The sequence below is a fragment of the Colossoma macropomum genome, unplaced genomic scaffold (assembly GCF_904425465.1).
Source record: "Colossoma macropomum unplaced genomic scaffold, Colossoma_macropomum, whole genome shotgun sequence".
Taxonomy (NCBI): Eukaryota; Metazoa; Chordata; class Actinopteri; order Characiformes; family Serrasalmidae; genus Colossoma; species Colossoma macropomum.
Window position 1 is genome coordinate 14180510 of NW_023494804.1, and position 27008 is coordinate 14207517.

Consider the following 27008-nt stretch of genomic DNA (forward strand, 5'->3'; position numbering starts at 1 on the left):
TAATGGTGACAATTAGACTCATAGTGTCACCGGAGGTCTCTTTGCGTGCTTGGAGAAACTGGGCAGTAAAACGGCTTTGATTGTTCTGAGGATTGCTTCGCTCTGTCTGTCGCCACACACTGCTCCATCTGCACGTTCGGAGAGTCTCCTCACTGTATTATACACGCAAGGGAAGATGGTTAATTAGTGCCTTGAAAAGTGCAAGATGTGTACAACCCCCTTCCCTTTTTTTCATCTCCTCTCACTTTGCTGTGCAGTTGGAGGTAACTTGCGATGGGCTTCAATTGACCTAGTTTGGGGGGGGAAATCCTCATTGACCTAATTTGCAATGTGTGCGCTTGCTTGCCTGGTGGTTCCTCCCTCCCCCCGAGCCGCTCCTCCTCTCATTGTTGTCATCTGCAGAGAGTTTCTCCTCTCCACTGTTATTGGCTAGACAGCTATGGAGGCTCAGAGCATTTCTTTGTTGGTTCCTGCCTGGAGAGAGGAGCTGGAGGTGCCTATTGTTGTCACATCTTTACTTGAGAGTCCCTCTACCATTCATAATTACCTTCTGTGTACCCCCCTCCTTCTCTTGCCTTCCCTTCCCTTCTCCAGTTTGCTCCAGGGGCTTGCTTGTGTGTCTAAAGAAGTGATTGGGTTCTCCATTGTGAGGCCAAGCTTACACCCACCTTACAGTGCACACCTAACCCTGTACATTCAGTGTAGCACAATAACAGGGCTGGGAGGGGAGCCAGAATTGGCTTGGGGGTGAGATGGCAGTATAGAGGGGGTGCTATTGTTCAAAGGCTTGCAATAAATGCCAGGTCTGGGTACAGCGGTTTCAGAATCATCCGCTTCTGCTGGCGTGAATGGGTCTTAAGGCGAAGCTCCATATGGCGCCTTGGAGGCTTTGCAGGTTTACTCTCTTGGGCTTATGTAGATGCAGCGAAAGCATCCTTCAGTTCAGCCACCGGGATACGGGAACGCTTTTGGTTAGTATAATCATGCAAAACTTTCTTACGTTGGAACCATCTTCAAACACAATTGTTGTGGCACAATGTGACCACTGCTTGCCACATGTTTTATTCTTGTACCACTGTGAAGTGATTCTTAAACAAGAGCATCTATAGACTTTCCATCTTCACATAAATATGGTATTCAACAGCCTACACTGCAGTCTCATTCCCTTGTCTCTATAGAAATAGAGATACATGTAGATTTTCATGTAAGAAAACTCCACTATCAGGAAAATAGGGCAGCCTAGTGTAATTTACTGGCTTGGGATCATTCTTCCTTTGGGGTGGCATTTAAATCTTATTTGCTGGATAGGCAGTGATGGTTCACCTTTTCAAATGTGTTGCTCACCATCCTTTTCTCGCCCTTGAGAAGCAGATTATGCAGTCTTTCAGGGCTAAATGACCATGTGACCATGTTTTGCTACACAAATGAACAAAAAAATGGTGAAATGCCTTGACATTTGGAGGGTTACTTATTGTACCCTCTGAATTAAAATAGTAGTACAGTCAAAAATGCTAACACCGCTTAACAATGAATGATGATAAATATGCAGACATCATGCTCAGTGTCCTATCTGCTGTCTATTTGTTGTCCAACACATTAGCATGGTTGGTCGAGGTGGTTCTTTAACCAAATTACTTAAACCCTTTGGCTTTGAACGACATTGAAATCTCCTCCTGTTCTCGTTTGGTGAAAGTGTCTTGTCTGGTCGCATTTCTGTTTGATGTTGGTGTAAACAGGTTTGATGGGGATGAGTGTGTCTGCCACTGCAGAGATGCAGCTGGGTGATGGAGGGTTTTGACACTAATTCCGAAACGGTGTGGGATGCTAGAGTTGTGTCAACTGAGATTACACGTGAGGGCCCACACCATCAAAGGCCCTGTCTGCAGGCGTTAGACTGACAAAGCCATTTTTCCTCATGGGCTGCTCTAGAAGTATCGGTTTTGAAGTACTGATGTCTATCAGGGATTGTCGTAGAACTGGGCTGGGCAACAACTTGCTCGTGTGCCTTTGTTTGTATCTCAAAGCGACCTCTGCTCATGATCTTGATAGCGAAGAAACTTTCGGAAGAGGTCAGTCCTGATTTCTTTTTGATTTTTGTTTTAATCCTACTGTTCAGATACAGCAGTTGCTATGTTGGCCTTTATTCATTTTCCTTCCCGCGTTATGGGCATTCCTCCCACTGTGCACATAAAAATTGGCTGGGACGTGAAGAGTTAAAGGTTGATGGCTGCGGCGGCCGGCTGTATTATGCAAGCTGTTAAGCAAAAAAGGAAGTGCATTACAAAATGCTGAGCTCAGACGTCTGGCGTGCGGCCAAGCCTTTGCTTTTTCTTCTCCACAGCTGAGGGCTTTCTAAGCTTCCCACCAGTGGGTTTGTCTACTGTTTAGGAATTCTCTCTCTCTCTCTCTCTCTCTCTCTCTCTCTCTCTCTCTCTCTCTCTCTCTCTCTCTCTCTCTCTCTCTCTCTCTCTCTCCTCTCTCTCTCTCTCTCTCTCTCCACACCACCCCGCCCCCTCTCTCCTTGTCCCGCCCCAGTCTGCTTCTCCCCTTCCCTCCCCTTCTGTTGCCATGACGTCAGCTGAGCAGTTCAGCCCAGGGCCATGCACAGTCGGGGTTGGGCCATACAGGGGAACGGCATTTGTTGATATTTGTTGATGTGTGCACGATTCAGGCAGCTGAGGGGGAGGAGGCAGTGTGTGTGTGTGTGTGTTTTTCTGTGTCTCTGCAAGCGGCAGTGGATAGCTGCCAGTGTGTGGAACGCTTCCCTTGTGGCCACAGCGTCAGCTGACTACAGAGCATAAGGGGGAAGGGAGGAGCTCTCTCGCGCTCTCTCTCTCTCTCTCGCGCGCGCGCGCTCTCGCTCTCTCTCTCTCTCTCTCTCTCTCTCTCTCTCTCTCTGTGTGTGTCTCTGTGTCTCTCTCGCTCTCTCTCTCTCTCTCTATTTCTCCGTTCCTCCTTTGTGCGTTATTAGTCAGGTTTTCCAGTCAGTTAGTCTGGGTGTGAATTCCAGGCATATTAACTGAGCAAGCCGTCTAAAGAAGAAGTGAAAGTAGTGTGTATGCATAATGCTGTATATTGCGCTGCTGTTTTCCGTGCTGATGGTACATAAACAGCGATGGCACATATTGTACGTGTGGTCGTATACATCCCCGGTCCAATTACATGCTTTTCCAAGTGAAAATAACAGGGAACAGAATTTAACTATGACATCTGCAAAGTTTAATGCACAACTTAAATGTTTAACATAACAATAAAACATAAAATTAAAAAAAAAAAAAGCCAGATTTTTGCCCAGGCCACTTTTATGATTTGATTTGTTTTCCCAATATGTTAAATTCAGCAAATGAACAATAATTGTGCATCAAAATATGCAGACGTATGTTCTCAGGTGGTCTGAAATAGCTTCTTTAAAATAGGCCTAATGAGGGTTCAGGCAGGATGCGTGCTTTGTGGGCTGAGGCACTTTTTCTGTTGTTTTAAATGGGAGAGATATCGTTTGCACATGGTTTGGGCTGGGTGCCTCTCGTTTTACTCACCCTCCGTGGCTCTGTTTTGTGCAGAGCGCTCCAGGTGACCTGAGTTGAAGCAGTAAAGTAGGTTACCTTATAAGTGTTTTTATTATTTTAGTTATTTTTCTGTGCTGATCAGTCAGATCTAAAGGAAGAGAGGGCTTCGGTGATGGTTGCGGAGCACATTGAACTGTATGATTATATAGATCAGAATGATCAAAACCTAAACAGAAAGCTATTTTTTGTTGTTGTTTTGAGCTAGAAGCACCACACTTTCTAATTAACTTTTTAAAAGGGGAAGTGCCAGAGCTTTCTACCTGTTTATATTGAAACAGTAGCTAACTAGTAAATCTGATTGACAGTTCAGATGCAATTCTTGTTCCAGCAACAGGGATACGGTGCAGCTAGAAGCGGCATTTTATAAGGAAAGAGTAAATCACTAAATGCAGTACATTGCGTTTTTCTGACTTCTGCCCCAGCTCCACCCCTTAACCCTGACCATCACGTGCTTATGTGAGTAACTGCACATGAAACCAAAATGGTTCATTACAGTGCAGGATTGGGCTGGCTGTGTGTCTAAATCTGGATCTTTTTGAAATTGAGCTATACTGGATATTTACTAGACCTCTGACATACTGCCCTCTCGTGTGAGACCAAGTCAGTGAGTTCAAGAGAAAAGGCTGATCCAGCGAACCAGTACATTAATTTCCCTACAAATCACAGGCTTACCTCCCCTGACCTCATGTTGCATCTCCCTTTTGAAGTCGAAGCTTTTGGCGGGCATACTACAGCTCGAACTGTGGCTGCTTCCTATTTTTAAACGCCATTTTCCCCCTTACAGTCAGGGCTCTCGGTGTGCAGGGAGGGGTCCCAAGCAAAGAACCACATCCACCCCGGCCCACCCAACCCAGGCTTCTCTCTCTCTCTCTTTCTCTCCACCGCACCCCTCTTCTCCTGGGACGTGGACTGACTGGCTGGAGGCTGAGGAACGGCGGTCTCTCCACAGAGCTTTCGGCTTGAGAGCCTTCGTTCTTCCCCAAAAGTGCAGTGCTAGCCTCAACCAACATACAGGGGTGTGTATACATAACTCATGAAAGCTATGTCCCCCCCACATACATCCTCTAAAAAAGCAGGTCTGTCCTGTAGCGCTCTAGCATATCTCCCGGCAGCAGTTTTGGCTCTCTCTGTGACCCGTAGCTAACGCTAACATTAGCAACAGCATGACTATCACTCATGGAGAACCCAAAAAGGCAGCCGTCTGGGCTCGAAGTGTGTCCCAGATAGTACTTTTCCGCCTCCCTACGCCACAGTCTGAAATGTCAGTGCTGTGTTTTTTTTTTTTTCTTTCCCACCCTGATGAAGTGGGCCAGGGTTCTGGCTAAAGACGTGTAGGATATGTTTAGTGCTGTGGCTAGCATAAAAGGTTTGTTTAGTTGGCCATTCAGGAAATTTTTTGGTCAAAATCAAAAATTGAAAATCGAAACTGAAACTCCTTCCTTTCTGCTTCTTTTGTTTAGCTGTATTCTGTGCATGGAGCGGGTGTTGTTTTGAAGTGTTGTCCAGCCTGTGGTGTACAGGTTCCTGGGTGTTGTATCCCCTCCTGATACTTGGCATAAATAGAGATTTTGAATTGTTTGTCCAACATCCCTCATAGAAACTGTGAAGTAGTTCCACAACGCCAGTGTGTTTGTGTTCATCTGCTGCTGCTCAAACTGTTTGAACACGTCTGTGCTGTCCAGCACATAGTAAAAGGGAGAAAGGGAGCGTTTTAATCACTACTTCTCATCTTCATTACCTTTCATACCATTGGAAAAGTCTTAGAATTTGCTAGTTCATTGTAGGCCTATTTCAACTTTTGTTTTTTTGGTCAAAACTTTCAGCTGTTTTTTCAGCACTTTGTCCTTACTTAAAATTAATAACCAAATGATAAGCCTAAGATTCAAAGAGTTAGTTGCACTTGGCCTTTTGTTCAGAGCCTTGTTAAGATCCGGCATGGAGAAACACTGCTGCTTTAGGCAGGAAGTGGCTGTCCTCATCCTGTTCCCCATACAATTGCATGTGGGATTGAAACCATTCCACACACTCATACAGTAAGCCTCAGCCTGAAGAGGCTCCCAGAAGCCTATGGGCTGCAGGCGTGGACCGGCCGTAAAAACCCGGCTCGAGCTTTCTCGCTCATGTGTTCTTAAGGTTTCCTGTTTCGTCCGGTAACGTGAATCAAGGCCCAAATGCAACCCGCCCACACTGAGCCTCGTATTGTGTGACCTCAGAGACCACCCCAGGAAACAGGTGTACGTCTGTTTTTTTCTGAGTGTGTATGTGCACGTGTGTGCCTACGTGGGAGGGGTTAGCCAGGGGCCCAAGTGCTCCTACGCTCTGGAGTAGTGGCTGTGATGGCCTCTTCCTTTGCTCCTCCTCTTCCCCTCATTTGTTATGGGAAAGTGATCCGGCAAGGAAAACGACTTTGGAGGCCAGAGGTGGAAGTAGAGGTGGAGGAGGGGACTCTGGCTGTTTGGTCGGCAGCGTCCAACGCAGCGGCTGACTGTTGGGAAAACACGCCTGGGCCACAGCTGTGCTTTTCTAGGCCTACTGAGCGCCAGCCCTGTGGCACGCTGTTTGCTGATGGGACCACACACATACTTTGGACTGAATCTAGACTCTATCTGATCTATTGACATACTGGCAGAGAAAAAAGCCATAAGTAACTGTCCCATCAAAGAGGGATTGATGCTATAAGGCTTATCTGTAATAGCTTATGTATCGAAAGGGTTGGATGAAACACACAATGTAGCTTAAGATCAAGTATGTGCGTGCTGGTGTGCCCAATCCGACTGAGCTTGATTGGAGCCATATCGAGTTTAACGAAATGGCTGCTATTAAACGGGCCTAAACACAGCGCCTGTTGGCAGTGGCGCTCCCCTTGCAGTGTTTTCTTTCATTGGCTGAGAGCACAGTCAGATGTAATTCCAGCCTGAAGAGCCAGAGCCATTCTCTGGGTATTATCAGGGCCTATCCGCTGCTCTGCTGCCTTTCAGAGGCACCACACACTTAGCCTAATCCACAGCACGGAGCTAAGTTAGAGGGGCAGCCTATTATGCATTTTGACTGGTGTGTGGCATGGTATTACGCAGATCATGCAATGGCCTGCTTTATCAGCTGTTTGGGGTAGCTAGCTTTGTGTTTCATATAGAGGTATGCGAGTGGCCCGCATGCAAAAATGAAATCTGCATGATGCCTTTGTCTGAAGTTAAAGGGCTGCAAACATGAAGACTTGAACATGTACCTGACATTGAGGTTTAGTTCTCCTTGAAATGAGGAGACGATGGCAGGACTTGACAAAACCGAGAGCATGTTTTTGACTTGGGTTTGTTCCAAAGCCTGTTCAAAACAAGTCAATTATACGCTGTTTGCTAGGAATTTCCTAACTTGATTAGACAAGTATTTGGGTATGGGGAATTGAATTTACTAAAGTATCTCAGTTTGAGATACCTTTATGAAGAAACGCATATGAAAGTAATCACGTTATGCAGAACGCATTTAGCAGTGAGCCCAGGGATAGCAAATTCATCCGTCATTTAATCTTTCAAATGCTTGTGATGAACCATTTGATTTGAGAACTTATGTGGCTAATTATGTGTAGATAGGAGAAAAGAAGAAGGGGGGAAAAAACCCAAACATTTTTCCCTTTCAGTTTGTCTGTTATTGTATTGTGGGCGACTATCTATATTTGGTTACTGGTATTTGCTTTCATGTTGACATTTTGAGCGTTTTGTTTCTTGGCTAAAGCGGTGAGCCCCAAGGAGCATGCTAGTAATCATTCCGTCGTCCATTTTCGAGGGGAGAACTGCTGTGGCTGAAAAATGCTTTTGATCTGCTCCCTTGTGTTTGGGTGGTCTTAAGAAGAAAACAAACCGGTTTATGTAGAACCAGCGTCAGCCGAGCGTGAGTTTTAGTACGGGCCGCTTGATTTCTAGGACAACACAAACTGAGGGCCTGTGCTAAAATTGGTTGCTTTTTCAAACTGCTCCAGCCTCTTTGGAAACACTCAGGAGAATAACCTTAAAGCCTTGGACAGGATGAAATGTCATCGTTTAATAACTTGCACATGAGATCCTGAAGGTCAAACACTGGTGTCCTCTAATCATGGGTAGCATGCAAGGTGGGGGCAGGCAAAATGGCAAAATATTTCCCTTTCTTCTGCAGTTTCAAGCGTGGATGAGCAACAAAAAACTTGCTATTTTCACTTTTTAATGCCATGAGACGCCAGAGCAAAGTCTGGTAAACAAAGATCATTGGAAGCTGGATAACATTCGCAAATTGTCACTAGTAAAATCCGCAGGGATTTTTTTTAGTGCATTAAAATTACTTTCAGTAACTGGCTTGGTGGCAGTGTGGAAAAGGGGACGGCGGTGTTTTATGTTCTGCTCTGGTCCAAAAAGGTAAACACCACAACATGTCTCGCATCATTAAGCTCTGTGGGCCCTGGGCTTCAAATCACTGACATCGTCCCCAAAGCAAACACTCCCTCTCCCTGATATCTAGCTCCTGGCATAATGGAGGCCACTTGCTTGTTTATATTAGCAATATCGTGCAATGCATTGTGGGTATTCCTATGAGAACTGGCAGCACGAAATGGCTGCAGACCCCTACCCTCCCCCGGCATCTCTATTTAAACTCGGATCAGTCTAGCACAAAATAATAAATAAACTGTCTCTGTACTTCAAGATAGATGGATTAGATGGGTAGATAGTTAGATATATGGACAGATGGATAATTTTTCTTTTTACACCATCTGCCCTTTACATTTCATGATGAATGGACCAGTCGAAATGGTCCAAATGTGTTCATTCCATCAATAGTTCACTAGTGGCCCATTTAACATAATTGTAGTAGTTCTGGGTCTCAACTTCACACTGTCTATCCTCTCTCTTCTATCTGTTTTTGCTGCTTGCTTCCCTCCCATTGCAGCTGTAGGTCTAACTAAAAAGAAATGTGTACGGCACACTTTTTACAGGCTTAAAATTTCATATAATTGATTAATTCACATATAAATATGATTGCCAGGAGGAAAAAAGCAACAAACATTTGTAAGTAGCAAACTTTCTGCTATACATACATATTGAATGTTGGGCTGTATCACACTGTAAGCAAGGAGTCTTGGATAAGCTACTGCCGAGATGGTTTGATTATAAATTGGTCACATTTTCCGAAGTACACACTTTTTTCCAATCAGATTTTTGGACTTGTGTGATCCATTTTAAAAAAACTTGCAGGTTGATTCTTCACTGGGAATGACTCTGGCTGGCTTTGTATGAGGCCTACATACTTGTGGAAATATGAGACCCTATTTATTTCATTTCTTTAATATTTTAATAAAATACTTAACAGTAGGTCGCAGTCAGAACCTGCATCATTTCTTTGCATGCAGTCATGCAGCATTGTTTTGTAGCCTCGTTGCCATTTACAAAGCCCCCCTGCTGCAGATCTGTCTTTTGGGTCAATGCGTAGGTCAGAGCTAATTGGACATTTTTGAAATGGTAATGTTTTGAAAAGGGCAGTTGTGAGTGAGAAAGGTTACAGGTCTGTCTTCTGATGACTGAGGTGGGAAAAGAGGGGGCTGACTTCGGTGTTCAACAGGGGAGGATTTATGGCAGGCATTTTGGAAAGCACTCGGAGTTGTCCATCTCTCAGAACACGAGCCTGTCTGCGTGTTTTTTCGGGGCCAGTTTTTATCAGCAGAAAAAGGCTCCCGCGGTCATTCTTCTTCATTTTCTTTGTCAGCGTGTGTGAGAATGACACGCTCTGCTGTCAGCCAGGAAATGAGGTGTTATCAATCTCCTCAACTCGGCACCCCTGGCTTCTTGCTGTAAAAGCAGGGACTAAGCTTAAACCGTAGCCAGTCCTTCCCTTCCACACCTCATCACAGGTTTGTATCCCAACCTTGGTGTGGAACTTGGCTGGTTAGGAATACTTTACCTCACGAACTCTGATAGCTAGTAACGAGTTAACATTAAATCATTTGCTTTATCCTAACTGCTCTCAACACAGTTTCATTCATTATTAACAATGTTAGCATTTTTGGGTAAAGATGTCTAATCTCATTATAAGTAACATTTACTGTCACAACATCATTATGAGCTTTTTTGGCGTGCTATACCAGTATGTGATTGTAAGTTTAAATAGTACTTTTAGCTGCCCTTTACCCTGGTGTTTCGCTTTGTTGGGTCAAGAATACCTAGTCTAGTATGTTATTTGTCATGTTATGCCAAATTCTATAGCGCAGCAATGCATCCCTCAGCATACATCATAACACTGGGAGTCCCTGTAGTGTCAACCACCAACCTTTAGGCTAATAAATACAACCAAGCTAGCATTAGTGTAATTCTTACTTCACCTGTAGAACAATATTGTAAAGAAAACAGCATTTTCTACATTTTTTTTATTTTAGTACAAAATAGATCCTTTTGGCTGAGAAAAAGAGCCAGTCTAGATAGCCAGGTAGCTACCTTGCTAACTTTAGCTTTTAGTATTTTGTTGTCCTGCTCATCGGAGAGTCATTTCTGCTATTGGGATAATCCAGTTTCTTTATTGTAATGACTATTTGAAGGCGGTTACCACAGTCGCAGCTGAAATAAGTCACTGGCAGTAACGTTAGATATCTCCTTTTGTTCTGCATTCACCATCCAACAAAACAAACAGCATCCTGCTCCCAAAAGTCCACCCTAGAGCAGCTGTAGTTTTTCAAAAGTTCCTCCCACCTTCAAGATACAATATCTGAAGGCAGTTTTCGTAGTCATTTAACTGGAAAATCTCACTGTAGAGACTACTGCTGCACCAATTTTTCATGTTGTTTGTAGTGTCCCTTTAAACAGCCGAGGAGAGCTACCCTGTCTAATCTCAGTGTACAGTAACTACTATCTACCATCACCACATGACTAGCGTGTTATTAGCTTATTTGACCTGCTTTACCCAATGTTATCTTTGTTGGGTGAAGAATACCTTCTCAAACAGCTGAGGAGAAATACCCCCATCTAATCTCAGTGTAACATCTACAATCACCACATCGCTAGCATGTTATTACATCTTTGCCTGGTGTGATGAAAGCCCACAATGAATATTAACTGCAGATTGGCTTGCTACGCCCATATGAAGCCTATGAGCTCCGCTGGGCATTACCTAAGTGCTTTAATAAAACTGACCATCAAGAAAACGTGTTAATTAAAGTCATACTAATTGTCTCGTTGCCCCAGCCATTCCATTAACTGCAAGTTAGCTTTAGCTAGACAGTACATTCCCCCCTTAGGAAGTGACGCGGATGCTAGCTTAGGACTCTTACGTCATGGAGAGATCCATCGGCCTGTGCATTATTATCTGCCGTCCGCAGCTTATGAAGTCATGATATACGATAATTATAAGTCATATAAAGTGATAAATGTCTGCAACTATAATCTTTCTGCTCCTGAAACGTAAGGGGACGGCATTTTGAAATGGAGGCCCAGATAGCTGTAGCAAATTATAATGGCTGCGGTCTTTGACTATAGACCTCTGAATTTGTGTTGAATTTCTGTAGACCGTGTCGTGCCCATATTAGGAACTCCAGATCTAAGATGGTTTTTTTCTCTATGGGGGGAAAAAATGAATGTCATTTTCAGAAATCACCGTTATCACACCCTGTCGTAAATGTTCCAAAGCTCCAAAAATGGATATGTCCATTTTATGAGGTCATTAAGAGTCAAAATATTAATGTTGCTACATGAAAGCTAATACTGCTGCACATTTAACTGACGTTTTAGGGCTGGCAGCCTCACCAAAGTCCTCCAGACCAGCAAACTTGTGTTGGTTAAGTTGTTTTGGCAGTAGTAGGAGCTGGAACTTTATGAAAAGTCGTATGAATGCACAGGACTGTTAGCTTGGTTATAGCTTGTATGTAGCAATATTTGTATTTTGACTACTTAACAATCTCAGAGGATCCATGCCCACTAACGGGGATGATGTAGCTGCCCTTTACCCTGTTGTGTTAGCTTTGTTGGGTCAAGAATACATAGTTTAGTATGTTATTTGTCGTGTTATGCAAATTCTATAGCGTAGCGGTGCAGCATGCATCGCACCACTGGGAATTCCTGTAGTGTCAACCACCAGTCTTTAGGCTAATAAATACAACCAAGCTAGCATTAGTGTAATTCTTACTTCAAAACAAAATTGTAAAGAAAACAGCAGTTCTATCTTTATTCAGTACAAAATAGACCCTTTTGGGCTGAGAAAAGAGCCTAGATGTCTGGATAGACTTCTTTTATTGGTGTAATCTGGGGTGGGGGGGGGCGTTGAACGAAGTGAGGTGCATGCAAATAATTCTTCCAAGCACAGCAGTAGGTGTGCAGTCTTTCACAGAGAGCAGAGCCGGGTGGAGGTGCAGCTAGGCTAATTATTTACTAGTCTGTCGGAGAGTAGCAGGGAGGGAAGCACCGTCTTTAACCCGAGCTAGCAGATGGCTCGGGGCTGATGAACTGTCCGGGAGCCGCCGCTCCGTGTGAGATGCAAACACTCGGGAGAATACTCGCGCTCCCCCAGCAGCCTGCTCATTAAACAGCTCCCAGTCTCCCAGAGCTCCTCGCGTGGCTCGTCATGCCAAGGAAAATCATTTACCGTGTGTGTGTGTGTGTGTGTGTGTGTGTGCGTGTGTGTATGTGAGTGTGAGTCCGTATGTGTGAATGTGCATATGAGTGTGACTGATAGTATATGTATGTGAGCACAAGCTTCGTGTAGGCTTCCTCGCGTGCTTGCGACGTTGGAACCGTGAGCTGGTGTTGACTCATTTAGGGCTTTGATGAATAGTGAATTCTCTCCAGCGTTTATTTATATTGGCCTTTAAATCTACACTTTACTTTCATTATTACCTTCTCCCTCCTCGGGGAGCGTTTCAGCGCAAAATAATTTTGATTACGAAGCTCGCTGCTCAGTACTTTGGCTCGGAGTTAAAATGTTTTGTGTAGGCCTATCTGGCGATTTGAACGGAATCGTTAAGTGGGCACCTTGAGACCGGCTGCATAATTAGTTGATTTGCTGAGTGATACGTGCCGAATTGCTTCCTTTGTTTTCCTTCATGAATGAATAGGGGCGGATTGCAGAAGGGTGGATGCTAGCCTGCGTTAAGGATTCCCACTCACTGCGGTCTAGACGGATCCGGGAGCCTGACTATAACCGTGGTGTTGAGCGTGGTCCACTTGATGAGCCAAGCATAACACCAAGTAGCTTGTCTATGGGCAAGTCTACTAATGCGTACCACAGGCGTATAAACCACGAGCAAGCCAAGCCCAAGAATAGTCAGTGGCTGTGTTCACGTTGCAGACAATTCTGATTTGTTTTTTCAAATTTGTGAAGTGATAAGATTAAACCAGTTGAAATTCAGTCTGAACAGAATAAATTAGATCTCAAGAAATCATCAAAGTAGATTTTTAGACAAGCGTATAAATCTGACTCGACATAACTGACTTTTACAGGAGAAAGTGGATGAATACTTCACTAAATCAGTGTTTTATCTCTATTCCTTAGGCTAGCTTGTCAAACCTTTAGTGAGTTTAGTTCGGTTTGAAAAAATCAGTAGGTGCCTCCTTGTTAGCTTTATTTATTAGCTTTAGCTAGCTGTGATTAGCATTCAAGTGCAGTGCAACTTTGCCTCACCAGCGCCAGAATAGGTTCAAATGATTCAACAGCCACAAATATCCTGTTTATACGCTACGCACAATGCTGGCTGCCTCACAGTTAGACTTGTATGATGATTTGAGCTCTTCGTTTACTCTCTGAGGTTATTTTCAGCATCCAGGCACCACAGTCTTAAGCTAGGCTAGCTTAGTCCTGTTAGATTTCTTGTTCATAGTTCACACAAATGAGCGCGAAGCTCCATGTCTCCTCATATGGCCTGTACAAACACTGTTTAATGTTAAATGTTTCTGCCGAATCCATACATGTGGATGAAAGCGCTGTGTGACTGTTCTGCTGTGGTGTGTGGAGACAGCTTCACACTCCTTTTCTTTTCTGTATACAAAACAGCCTCTGGCTCTTTTTCTCCCCTGCCTGCCTACAAGCACAGGCTTTTCTTGAGCGATCAAATATTTTTGGTCTTGCAGTGGATATAGGTGGCTAGTGCAAGGTCAGCACATAGAGAGGGGGGAGAGAAATGAAAAAGTGAAATATGCAGCCCTTTACCTACCGGAGTTCCAGTGCTGCTGCTGCTGCGAGAGCTGAGGAGAATTAAAAGGTGAGAAGGCCTTTGTGCCTTAAAGGCAAGAACAAAATGGAGGAGAAAAGGAGACGAGCGAAAGGCAAAGCACCTGTGAAATAGATATAAGGTCAGTGTGGATTGGTGTGGGTGTGTGTGGCTGGTTTGTTGTGCTACAGTGGCAGTAGCCCTCAGGTGACCACACCATAGGACTCCAGGGAGCAGTATTTTGCTGACCCGTCCCTGAGGGATCTTGACCGATCTTGAAGATATGAGAGAAAAAGGACACAAAGAAACACTGGCTGCTGTATTATCACTCACCGTGTTTCTTACCTAGGTTTCTACCTGATGGTTGCAGCCTCACTGTCATGTCAATATCTCATAACTTTTCATTTTGTTCCGTTATTTTTTTTAATACCACTGAAAGTGCTGCTCTTCACATTGTGTGGATATTTTGTATGTATTGGAGAAACAGAAATAGTCCAAAATTATTCAGACCTGTTATGTTTGAAGTACATTGACATTAAAAATGTATAAGCAGTTGGGCTTCAAACGCATGTAGTAAATTATTACTTTTGATTTTATGTAGTATTTCTTGTTTTCAAATGTGCTGTATATACATACTTATTGTCTCCGCCTTAGCTTTATTTAACTCTTACGTGTGTGTGTGTGTGTGTGTGTGTGTGTGTGTGTTCTGTTTCTGCCAGAAACAGAAGAAGAAAACCTGCTGCAAATCGGCCTCCTTGTGTTCTAGCTGCATTCTAATTGTATGCTGAATAAGTTACTTGTGTATTGTAACTGAATACAATACAGAAGATTTAGGACAATGTGTTCTGCCCAACTCTATACGACTATGTTGATCACACTATCATATAACAGTATTCACCTCACGCTAGTGTTTGGCTTTTTTTTTTCGTTTGGCACGTACACTGACTTCTGTCAGAGCAGCTGGGTTTGTAAATAAAGCGGGATATGCGGAGTCACACGCTGTCTATGTGTCTCTCTCTCTCTCTCTCTCTCTCTCTCTCTCCTCTCTCTCTCTCTCTCTCGCTCTCATTCTCGCTCTCGCTCTCTTACTTATATTCTCTCTCTTGCTCTTGCTCGCTCGCCCCCTCCGAGTGGCTGGCTGGGAGTGACTCATTAGTGTCTACTTTACTTCCTAATCAACGTATGATTTCTCCGCCTCTCTTGGCCCGCAAGCATGGGCACATCAAACACTATTTAAATGAGCAGCTGCATTATTCAACTCTGCCTTTGTAGTGGCACACGCCAGTCACACGGCAGCCCTGCCTCCACCCCTTCCCTTCCCCCTGTTGAGTCTCACTCCTGTTTCACTCATGCACACACACACGCAGTCACATACATCTCTTAGCCAACAGGGGATTGAAGCCTCCACTTCCTCTTCCTCTCTTTCTCAAGCTGTCTGGATTCTTGTTATGGAGTTTGTCGCTGTGTCTCAAATAGAATACTTGCGTACTGCGCTCGCCGCTTTTAGCGTGAGTAGCGTGTTCGTTCCGGGAAATGAAACGGGATGTAGGGTACTGTAAAAAGTCAGCTGATGTACTAGAACCGCAACAAACTACCATTTGTACTAAGAGACCACCTCAGTTTTAAACTCTCAGAAAGGCCAACTCACCAAGCAAAACAGCAATGTTACAATATTGCAAACAAAGAGTAAAAACTGACTATTTTTAATTTAAAAATTGGTAGGGCTGGCCAGAACATCATTTTACAGGCATCAAATCCTTGTTAGTGCGGTTCAGCACAGCATTACCAGCAGAGCAGCACTGCCTGAGGCTGTGGAGGTAAAGTGCCTTGCCCAAAGGCACAACCAGGTTTACCCAGTCAGACCTGGGGTTTGAACCCGCAACCTTAAGGTTGCAGGCTTACCCACTAGACTGCCAAATATTAATAGAAGAATGAATACTGATATAACAAGTATTTCATTTAGCATGATTCATCAAACTGTCTCTCAATCATACCAAGAATATGTGTTCGATATAACTCTTGATATAATACAGTGATTGGCTAGTGAAAGTTGTTGATCCTTAAAAAAAAAAAATAGGTCGAGCCCTGGCCGCCCCGTTCTGCAGTCCAGGTGTTGCCCAAGTTGAGGCACATGGTATGTGTTCTTCCTCATTTTAACTCTCTCACTTTCTCTCTCTCTCTCTTTCTCAGGCTTTCATCTCAGCGGGACAGTAACAGAACCGGCCACGCCATCTGAGCCAGAGGTGGTGTGTAGTGTGGCCATCAGCTTCGACCGCTGCAAGATCACTTCGGTGACGTGCGGCTGTGGCAACAAGGACATCTTCTACTGTGCCCATGTGGTGGCACTCTCTTTGTACCGTGTACGGCGGCCCGAACAGGTCAAACTGCACCTGCCCATATCAGAGACACTCTTCCAAATGAACCGCGACCAGCTGCAGAAGTTCGTACAGTACCTCATCACCGTCCACCACACAGAGGTGCTGCCAACAGCCCAGAAACTGGCTGACGAAATCCTGTCACAGAACTCCGAGATCAACCAAGTACATGGTGAGGGAAGACAAATGCAAAACAGGGGCTCATACGTGGTTCGAATGATTAAAAATGGCTGATTATTAAGGTTCTGAGAAGTTTCTAATTTGCCATATAAAGTTTACATCGGGTAGAGATGGGATGATATCACTCTTTCTTTCCTGATATCGAAACCTTGCTGATACTCATCTGATTCGCTATTTTTTTTCTTTAAAAAACTACACTTTAAAATGAGCTATTTTTATTTTAAGTGTGAGTGAGTGCTATTTCAGGATAGATTTGTTACAAAATTGGATCAGATTTATTTTTTTCTCCTGATATCTAATCCAGTATTTTCTGCTGATGTCGGCCTGATACCAATACTCGTCTGTACTAATACTTCGTCTCTAATGTTGGGTTATCTGTTATCCATTATTTTTAGGTTCTTAAAATCACCATTATGACAATTATTTTATATCAGTTAAGTAAGGGTGGGCAATATGGCAAAAATTATGACATTTTAATACTTGAATACATATTCACAATACATTATCTGCATCACAATATTTTGTTTTTCTACGGTTTGGAACAGACAAAAAAAAATACAATTAAACAATATGAATGCAATGATTTGTATTCACATACTGTGCTGGACTAAATTGACCTAATTATGCTCTCTTTGTAGTGAAAACATGCATTTGATCAGTGCTCTTTGCCTACTAACATTTACAATATGCTCAGAAAAGTATTTTGCATTAATCACAATAACGATAAGGTGACCACCCATACAGCTGAGCCCTAATTCAGTACATTCATACGTGCTCTCAGATCATCAGATCATCCTTGGAGACTACCAGAGCTGTCCTGCTATTCATAAATAACTGGGGAAAAAAATAAACTGAAAAATCACCCAAGCTTCAAAACTCTGAAACTACATAATTGTCCTTGCCAAAGATGCCCGTATTCATCAGAGTGTTCCACATGTTTGTCCACTCCAAAAGAGCCTTTATTTATTCATTTACTCCAAACCCACTTTCCTATAAACACATTGGCTAAAATCTTTTCACTAGAGGTTTTTATTCCCTCACTCCAATGGCATCCTCAGCTTTATAGCCCCATTTCCAGCAGGGTCCCCCCTTATAGTGGATTGGTTCATCCCTGGCAAGCTTGACATAAAGCTCAGAGTGGGGGTGGGGGGGTGGGGGACTCTTGCTTCTCTTGTCGTGTCTGCATGAGGCACAATGGCCGTATTATATTTCACTTTTGTCGGGAAAGGGGAAATCTAAAGCGGATGTTCCAATTATGGAAAAAAAAGAGCCGGTTAACTGGCACATTTTGGAGTGAAAAAAAAGGAAGTGCTTTCATCAAGGCAGGGCTGTGCGGGTTCACGGCTGGAATGCAGGAAGTTGATTTGATGTGGTGCTTCGTAAATCTTTATAACTTGACTGTAAGCGTTTAAATCATCAGACCTTTCTTTTGTTTGGGGTTGGGGGCTTCCTCCTCGTCCACACACATGCAAAGCATTGGGCTCTTTTTGCTCTTTTCAAACCCAAACAGACCTCCCCGATCTAAGAGCCTCATATGCTGTCTGGACTGGATTAGTACTGATTGTATTATTTGGCAACATGCTGACAAAATATGTTGGCCATTTGCTTTTCTCTGGTTTCGCTTATCTGGGCCTTGTGTTGGTACACCAGCTTTTATCCTCTTTTATGCATCACCATAATGCTTTCATGCCTAAGAACATGTGCTTCATCACTTTAACTGGTTTGTGCTGCACTTCCTTTGTGTACTTTAAGGCATTTGACTGATTGTATTTGTTGTGTGTATTAGGGGCACCAGACCCCACGGCAGGGGCCAGCGTGGACGATGAGAACTGCTGGCATCTGGACGAGGAGCAGGTCCAGGAGCAGGTCAAACTCTTTCTGTCCCAGGGGGGCTACCACGGCTCGGGGAAGCAGCTCAACCTCCTTTTCTCCAAGGTTGGATGGCTACAATAAGAGTCTTTACTGGGCCAATATGATCCTAGTTACACCAGTATTTTTTAATAACATAATCAGTATTATTCCAGATACATATGCTAAATGATTCTGATATCATACTGGTCTCAAATAATTTGTGATGAATAATCACAAATTAGCTCTATTCCATGATAATTTAGCTCTGTAAGTAACTTTTGAGTAAGATTAAAAAAAGTCATTTGTTTAAGTTGTTATTGAGCCGAATAATAAAATTGATCATAAGTAGTGATGCACTGAAATGGAGTCAAAAATGAGATTCAGAACGCACTTGGCCGAAAAAAAAAAGCCGAAACTGGAAAAAGCTCACAGTTTAGATAAAATAAACATAGTAAACTTATTACAGTATGTAGACTACTGTATTTGCCACAGAATCATCAGAGAACTGTTTTGTCTTCCAAGGCAAAAATTGATTTTTATTTTTAGTTATTTTATTAATTTTTTAATCATTTTAAAAATTGCTAGTGCTAGCAGAAATGTTCCTTTTGGCTTCTCTTTTGTTATATTATTCTGTGTATAAAGCAGAATGTCATGTTTTCAAGTGGGATCAAACCTATAATGGAAAAGTTGTTGGGTTTTCTTGATACTTTACGTGAACAGAGATTATGTATTGTTGTCTAATGAACCTTGTAGAAACTGCGAAATGGTTCAAATTGGCAGATATTTTCACTGTTAATCTGCTGCTGCTCAAATTGTCTGACTGTGTCTGTGTTAACCAGTGCAGGAGAATGAAGAGTACAAACAGTGTCATTTATTTCTATTTTTCATTTTCATAACCGTTTAAAATTGTAAAGTCATAGATGTTGACGCTTCATTGCATGTCTGTTTTTATCTTCTGCAAATTTCTGCCCTGTTTTTCTCCTCTTCTCTTTTTTGACTATTTGTTTAGGGATGCACTGAAATTTCAGTGCATCCCTAAACATAAGCGATTCCAAATGTTTGGATGTTAGTGAATATTGTAAAGTCACAGCTGCTGTTAGTCCTTTCCCAGGCCTATGTGCTAATTTCTCCTACTTTGTATGTGTCTCTGTGTGCGCATTCTGCAGGTTCGGGAGATGCTAAAGATGCGGGACTCGAATGGGGCACGCATGCTGACATTGATCACAGAGCAGTTCATGGCTGACCCGCGGCTTGCTCTGTGGAGGCAGCAGGGCACCACCATGACAGACAAATACCGTCAGCTCTGGGACGAACTGGGTGAGTACAGCATCCTCTCTCTGCACAGTGTACTGGGCTGATATTTCAACTGTTGGGTAAATTCCCAAACAGATTCAAGCCCATAATATGCAAGCCAAGGACAACAGTGGCAAGGAAAATGTCTCTAGTAATGAGAAACAGAGTCAAGAGAGCATCCAGGCTTGAAAAGGGACTGCGTTCTCTTTGGGATGACACTAGAAACAAATGTGTTAGTAATGTTTGTTTAACGATACAGTTAACTTACAATGAATACTAACAGTATGTATCAATGATCGGATTGAAGGATGTCAGTATGTATTTGCGTAAGGCATATAGCCTCTTTACAACAACACGGAATGCAACAGTAAATGGCCTATATGGCTGCCGGAAAGGCTGCTAAAAAAGGAATACTATTTTCTCCATCTAACTTCATTATGGATTGCTAGTTATGTAAATGGCTAACTGTGGTTAGCAGGTCAGTTACAAGCTAGATGCAGCTTTGCTAGTTGTATGATCATCGTATTTATACCTAATATCCTCCTTTTGCTAGCAGTACGCATCATTTCAACTAGTTTGTGAAGTGGTTTGCGTAACTAAACAGTAGGCCTCATTTCGGTTATGTAGGCTGGGTGAGCTTGTGTAGAGTCTATTCAAATTGCACTGCATTCAGAATGTGTGAGCCTCATGCTAAGCCCACCTGCATCTCCAAGGACCGCCATTTAGAAGACTCTTCCGCTGCCAGTTTGCACATTTGCAGCATTTGCTCTTGATCAATATTGCATATTCTTTTCCCACTTAAGGCCCCCCAAGGGCTTTCTGGCTAAAATATTGTGATGTAAGTTCAAAAGCTGGAGTTGCAGTCTAGTACAACACCCTTTTGTAGAAGCCTGTGAAACGCTGATCCTTGTTGTTCCAGACCAGTACCGCAGGACAAACTTTAAGGGCGGGTCAGTGAATGATTTTTGGGGGTATTATATCGTTATGGTTCACTGGCCGAATTGTGCAAGGAAAAAAATGCCCAGTGTGTTTGAAGCTGCGTTATTGGAACGAAAGCAGTGCAAATTGGATGGCTGTGTAATCATTTTAATTGTGACTGGCTTGCCACGGCTTCGAGCCTGCCAATGCTCAAAGCCCTGTGATGTTTCGTCAATTTTGCCTTGGCACCCAGGCCGGCCGGCACAATAGAGCGGGTCTAGGTCCCTGGGTGCAAGGAGAGAGATTCGGGGCTGGCCTGAGAATGAAACAACTCCAGGAAAGCTTAAAGCCATAGTTCGGTGCAAAATCAAATTTACACAATTGTCCCCTTATCCAAGCATAGTCAGTCAGCCAAAATGTGTTTGTTTCCAGTTTTCTGCTGGAGTTATGAGGCTAATGTAGCTAACAAGTAAGCTTATGAGCACAAGTAGTATTGCACAAGCGCTATGCTAATTCATCATACACCATGTCAGGTTGCAGGTTGTCAAGTTATCTGAAATAGACACGCTCATGTGGTTTGACACCTTTATGACAAGCTGTTATCTATAAAAGTAGACAGAAGTGCATTATACAGCTAAAGTTGCAGTAGCAGTCATGTTGAAGCCTGAATTTTCTCTATACTGTATTTATCAGTGTCTTGTACAGTATATTACTTGTTAGCTACATTAGTCTCATAGCTTCAAACACCCAATATGTCTTGGTTATTCGACTATGTTAGTTATGAAGGGAAGATTGTGTAAATTAGATTCTTCTCTGAACTATTGCATTAAGTAATGCTGGGTTGAACTGAAGCCTGAAGCTGGACACTACCCTTTGTCCTTTTGAACGCGCTATGTGAATTTTTGCAAGGTAGTGGAGACCGGGGGAGTTTGGGGAGTCTGAGTGTAGCAGGCACTTCCACGTTTGATTGTGTTTGTCAGGGGGCCGCTAACAAGAAGGGGAAGAGAGGCCCCTCAGTCACAAGGGAAGTGGGCTGTTTAAGTGGCCTCTACATGGGATATGCACTAAGGAAGGCACTCGAATTAACATCTGCCCTTAAAGCATTGAAGATCATGGAAAATAAGCATATCCAACATAGTTAACTTCTGTTTGGTTAACACAAGATTTTGTGCACAACAGTAGCTTTTCATCCAATTCAAATCATAATGAATCTGAAAAGTGCTGATGATGGGATCCAGGGGTTGCAGTGTCTACAGTGCAAACATAGCCATTTTATGTGCTATCCAAAATGACCAGTGTATTATTTTGCCTTACAATACCCTGCAGGTACCTCTGTGCCATGAATGCATTTCAAAAATACTTTTTAGGCCAAAATCATGTCTCAAAAGTGTCTTAAAACATTGTCTCAGTCATCAGACAACATATTCATTGCTATTTTGTGGTTAATAACTTCATGTGAGTGAGCTTCTATGCATGAAACTCTTCAGATGTCTAGTTCCTATCACCACCGCTGTGAATAATTCTAACTTGTCATATCAAACCATGCTGCATGACTAACATGTTAACCCTTCAGTTATGCATAAACTCATAAAGTGTTTATTAGCAATTCTGTCACCACAAACCATACCTACCACAACCACTACTGTAGTAACAGCAGCAGTAGTAATGTTGTTGTTGTTGTTGTTGTTGTTGTTGTTAATAATGTTTATTATTCAGTAGTAGTAGTCGTCTATGCATAGTGTTCTGTAAACATTTTAGTGTTTGCCTTTTATTTAACAGTAGTATTATATGAGACTTTTATTATTAGAGCATCATTCCTGCTGAATGCAAGTAAAGTTGTTGCAAGCAAAGTGTTGGCAAAACAAGCTATCTGCATTTTCAGTGGGTTCTTTAAATAATTCCATTCACTTCTTAATAATGCTGTCATGAATGAATCCAGAGTCATATTTACATTACAATAATAATTTAGTTTCATCTACGTAACAGTCAGCTTTTTGTTTGAATGCTTCCTCTTGCATGCAGCACTCTATTTTTGCATTTAACACAGTCAGCATCAGTTAAAGCTGATTTTAAATAGCTTATGTTGGGTGAGCAGCCACTGTGTGTGATGGGTGAAGCACATTTACCCATCTGATGTCAACATTTAGCCTCAGAAAAATGAGAGAAATTATTTGTGAGCTGGATTTAAGGAATGGTAAGTACATGATGGGCCTTTTGAAGCAGCCTGTACTGAGGGCCGGTATTCTGAGACCCTTGCAGTGGAGGCTTCTCTCTTCAACTCAGGTGTGTCTCTGTGGCAGCCATTTTGTATGGAGGAGCGTTCTTTCTCTCAGTAAAAGAGCGGCTCTACCCCATTAAAGAGCAAGAAAAGAGTGAGGCGGGCCACATCTCAACCACAACCTCTTTTTCTCTCTCTCTTTCCTCTATCTGGCTCTCTCTGATGAATCACTAGGCCTGTCAGGTCCGTAATTGGAGAGGCCTTCGTTATGAAGGCTGCCCCTCTCTCTGTCTCTGTCTCCTTCCGTCCCTCAGCCCTTCCCTCCACCTCCTCCAGCTCCTGACAGGAGCGATAATGCTAAGACCGTTTCATTAAATCCCGGACACTTAATGTGACACCAGCGGTCAGGTAGGAACTACGGGGGGGATGAGGAGCTGGAGGAGAAAGAGGAGGAGGGGGAGGTGAGGTTACAGCATAGATTTATGCAGTCATACAGCCTCTTCTCTCTTGCTCTCTCTCTGCCGTGAGAGGGCCCCTTTTGTTGAGGGGAACAAAGGCATCTTTGCCTCAGACAGGGCTCGGTGGGCACAGCGAAGGATGCTGTGGGTTTTGGGCTTGCTGTACGTGTGTTAGAGCCCAAATTATATGAAAACACTCACAGATACAATAGCTATTTTAAGGAGCTAAAAAATTGAATATCAACCAGTGTAGTTTTATATGGTCGGTTAATTTAGCTAACCTTTTAAATTCTACATTGTTTCGAAGCAAAAGGCATCTTTTTGGCCAAAGCAGTCAGTGGAACTTCAGTATTGGACAATGTTATTAACCAAAGGATATATTGTTCACCCCCTATTATGAGAGACATGGAGATTGAAAGAGAGTCTTTGTGCTGAATGAGCAGGTTGATGGAAATGATGAGATGGGAAGTGAAGGCTCAGATCAGGCCTGTGAAAAGAGCAGCTATGGGGCAGAGGAAGTGTGCGTAAGTGTGTATGTGTGTGTATGGGTGTGCATGCCTACATGTGTTTTGCGCATGTGTGGATTAATTTATACAGTGAAGCCCAATATTGTTTTAATTAATCTGGGCATGGGGGCCTTTGTGGTGAAATCGACTCCTTTTCATCTAGTTTGCGTCTGAGGGAAAAAGGCGAAGGAGGGGGCGAAAAAAAAATTAGGCCATGACTTCTCTCTACTGACATAATTACACCAGCAGGCTCTAATCCTTTACATTATCCGCCCCACAGCCGAACACGTCGTACAGCAAGACAATGGGAAGGTAAAGGCACAGTAGATGCTCCATTAGGATACGGCACCATGTTTAGTATTCTCCTCGCTACCTTCCCCCAGCATGCAGGCTTATCTTGATCTTTGTCATAATGAATTACAGCTGCTGTGGCTGCCTGCGCTCCCTCGCCTCAGCGTTTCGTGAATGGCGAACAGTGGAACAATAGGATCCTCTGATTATTGAGGGTTTACCAGCAACCGAGCCACGTCTAGCGGTCTAGCAGAAAAATAGCTTCTGCTCAAGCGGCTTGTTGTGCTTTGCCGACGTTTTCTAGAGCTGGGGTTGCGATAAATACTTTAGTCAAACACCTTGATGACGATATATGTGGTGATAAACAAGAGGAAAAAAGAAATCACCAATAATCACTATAATGACATTCACAGAGAATACATAACTACAGTACAGTGGTAGGAGTTGGGTGCATTTGTAAAAGCCTCAGTAATAAATGAATGTCTCATCGCATTACTAGGGCTTGTGAACACATTAGCTGGCATTTATCTGAGTTTTCCTGGACATGCTCTCCTCGTACTCTCCTTATCGCAGTGGTTTGCGAACTGGGGGCCCCTGAAGGGGGCCAAAGAAAACTCTAAGAAGTTGTATCTCTACTCAGTAAGTTTTCATTTCAGTTTATTGAATCTGCTTCAGCCATAACTACAAATGTGGTATCTGTTAAAAAATGGTAGATGTTCTTCAATACTATTAAAATTACATATGTGCCAACCAATCACAATTCATGGCTATACCTCGCTCACTAAACGTGGTGTCTGAAATGTCATAGAACAGGGCAATGTCTCTGTGTGCAGGTCAGCAATAGCTAGGAAATAGGCAGTGTTCTGGCAAGTACAGCAAATCATATCGCTTTCTCCACTAGCTGTTGGCTGCCTTCAGGACATGTTGGTAAAATACAAAAAAGGCAAGTGTAAGTTTGGATGGCCAGTGTGAGGCTGCGTTCACAAGGACTTCTTGGCATCTGTCAAAAACATAAATCTGGCTATTGATTGCAGTGAATAAAATTTTGAAGTCATTTGACTGTCGACCACACCAAGGCATGACGGTGTGTGAAATTTATGCTTGAAAACAGGTTGGTGATGGAGCGTACCCATGTGTCAGCCAATAGCAGACATGTTGTTTAAGGCTTCAGTTAGTCATGTTGATGTTAAATGGAGTGAAGGAGACCTTACCTTACATCCAGAGCTAAAGTTATAGTATGGAAGAGATTGGTTTGGATAAATCTCATGTGGTTTTTTGTCTTTTCTTTTCATTTTATGAAAAAAGCAGCAAAAAGCCATAGTGTTATCGTAGTTACGTCAATCTCTGCCCACTGTCCGCTGTTCCACTGTTTTTTGAGGCATACCAACATGTCTTTTAAATGCGGCCTAAAAGCACTTGAGGAGTTGTAGGCCTGTTCTGTGCTGATGATCTTCTGCTGCATGTTTGTATGCATTTTGAATACACTCCTGGGCAAAAATAAGGGCCAAGCCCAAAATATAATGGTTTTTATTGATGATTTTGAACTGGTCAGACTCCAGATTTAAAGAAACTGTATATTGGTCTTACATTAAACACAAACTAGCTCAGCAGTGTTTTTCAACTGTTTGAAGTCGTCAATGCTGAGTGGGAAAAGTACCGACTCCTCCTTCTTTAAAAGGTTGTCTGCAAATTTACACGCAAAACTTCAACATTTATAGAAATAAAGGCAAAAAGCTATCCTATATTAAGTTACTTTATGATTTGTTGTTAAGCCTAATATTTTGCCATTTTTTTGCCAAGAAATCTACATTCAACATTGTAATTGTCCCTTCACTTGATGTCTATAGACATGACACCCATGCTTATCGGTGAAAATTTGGCATTAACCTGGCCTGGGCGTGGCTGAAGGCATGGCCAGAGATCAGTTTTAAATTGGTCAGCCATCTTCCGGGCTTTCGTCATGCAGATTTGTACCCTCTCTTCACGCACTTCCTTCTGTTGTCATTGATGCCCAAACAAAGGCTCTCCCAGCTTCTCTCCTCGTGTTCCTTTCCCCTCCCCCTCTCTTCTCATCTCATCCTTTCTTCCACATTTCCTCACTTCACTCTCTGCCTCTCGCCTTCAATCTCTCGCCTCTTTTCTTCCTTTTCTCGCTCTTTCATCCTTTGTCTGCCTTTGCTCATTTTTTTTGCTCTCTCTAATTGTTCCTCTGCCATCATATATTTCTCTCCACCACACCCCCCACCCCCCCACTTCTGTCTGTACACTGCAGGTATTCTCAATATGTTATTGTGGTTCGCTCAGGGAGTGATTAAACCATCATACACCAGCCGTATGGCACGGGCCTCTCACCGGAGCCCATACATCACAGCCTAATGCAGCCAGCGGGATGACTTAGAGCTCACATGAAGGCCTGATACTGCCAGCCAGGGAGACGGTAGCAGTTTTTGCCCTGAGAGAGAGAAAGGCATTATCGATCTAGTGTTCGCTGAGAGCTTTCTGTCATTTTTGGTTTGTATGTGTCAGTAGGATGTACCTTCAGAGTTCCACAAGAGAGTTTTTGGGAAGCGCTAGTAAAAGTGTTGAATTGCAGTAGGCCGTCTGGACTAAGAAGGGACAAAATAGCCAAATGTAACAAAACCGTATTTCTCTGAAACAGTGTATTCACGGGAGAACGATAATACTGCATTTAAAGTGCCCATATCATGGGAAACAGAATTTTCCTCCATTTCTTGAAATTTTTTTGACGTATAGAAACACTGTTAAACCCCGTCCCCCCATCCCAGTCCATACAGTCTAAACTAAGCTGCAAAAACAACCTGGTGTGAATTCATTGTTTCTGCGATGTTAAAGCTGTTAATTCAACAGCGTGTTTAATTCGAAGCAATAAAGGGAGGTTATAAATGGTCATGTCAATAGAATTGTGACTTTTTGCTACATAAAACCACAAACATAAGTTTAAAAAATACCTGAAAAATACCTGACTTATCTACGATATGGCCTCTTTTAATGTAAGTTAATGTAACTAGATTTTATAGTAAATGATTTTTGGCTGTTTTTATTGGTCCAGTCATCATAAAATGTCCGCGAAATGTAAAGGGCAGCTGCCATTTTCAAATGCTGTAAACATAAAACGGAGGGGGGGGAGGTTTTGATATAACTGTGACAGTACATTAATGCATGAAGTCCATATGAATTTTCAAAG

At 42.9% G+C, this 27008-nt stretch overlaps 1 protein-coding gene across 2 annotated transcripts in view; it reads left to right on the forward strand.

The window, feature by feature from the left end:
* zswim6 (zinc finger, SWIM-type containing 6) overlaps window positions 1-27008 on the forward strand; it is a 75200-nt gene that overhangs the window by 22905 nt on the left and 25287 nt on the right. Inside the window, exons 1-4 of one of the 2 annotated variants that reach the window (XM_036594260.1) lie at window positions 1411-2069; window positions 15904-16260; window positions 18055-18203; window positions 19286-19436. In XM_036594260.1, the coding sequence (XP_036450153.1) occupies window positions 1916-2069; window positions 15904-16260; window positions 18055-18203; window positions 19286-19436 (811 nt within the window). In that variant the 5' untranslated portion in view covers window positions 1411-1915. Of the gene's footprint in view, window positions 1-1410; window positions 2070-15903; window positions 16261-18054; window positions 18204-19285; window positions 19437-27008 lie in introns of those variants that run through there. The other variant, XM_036594259.1, reaches the window with a different exon arrangement.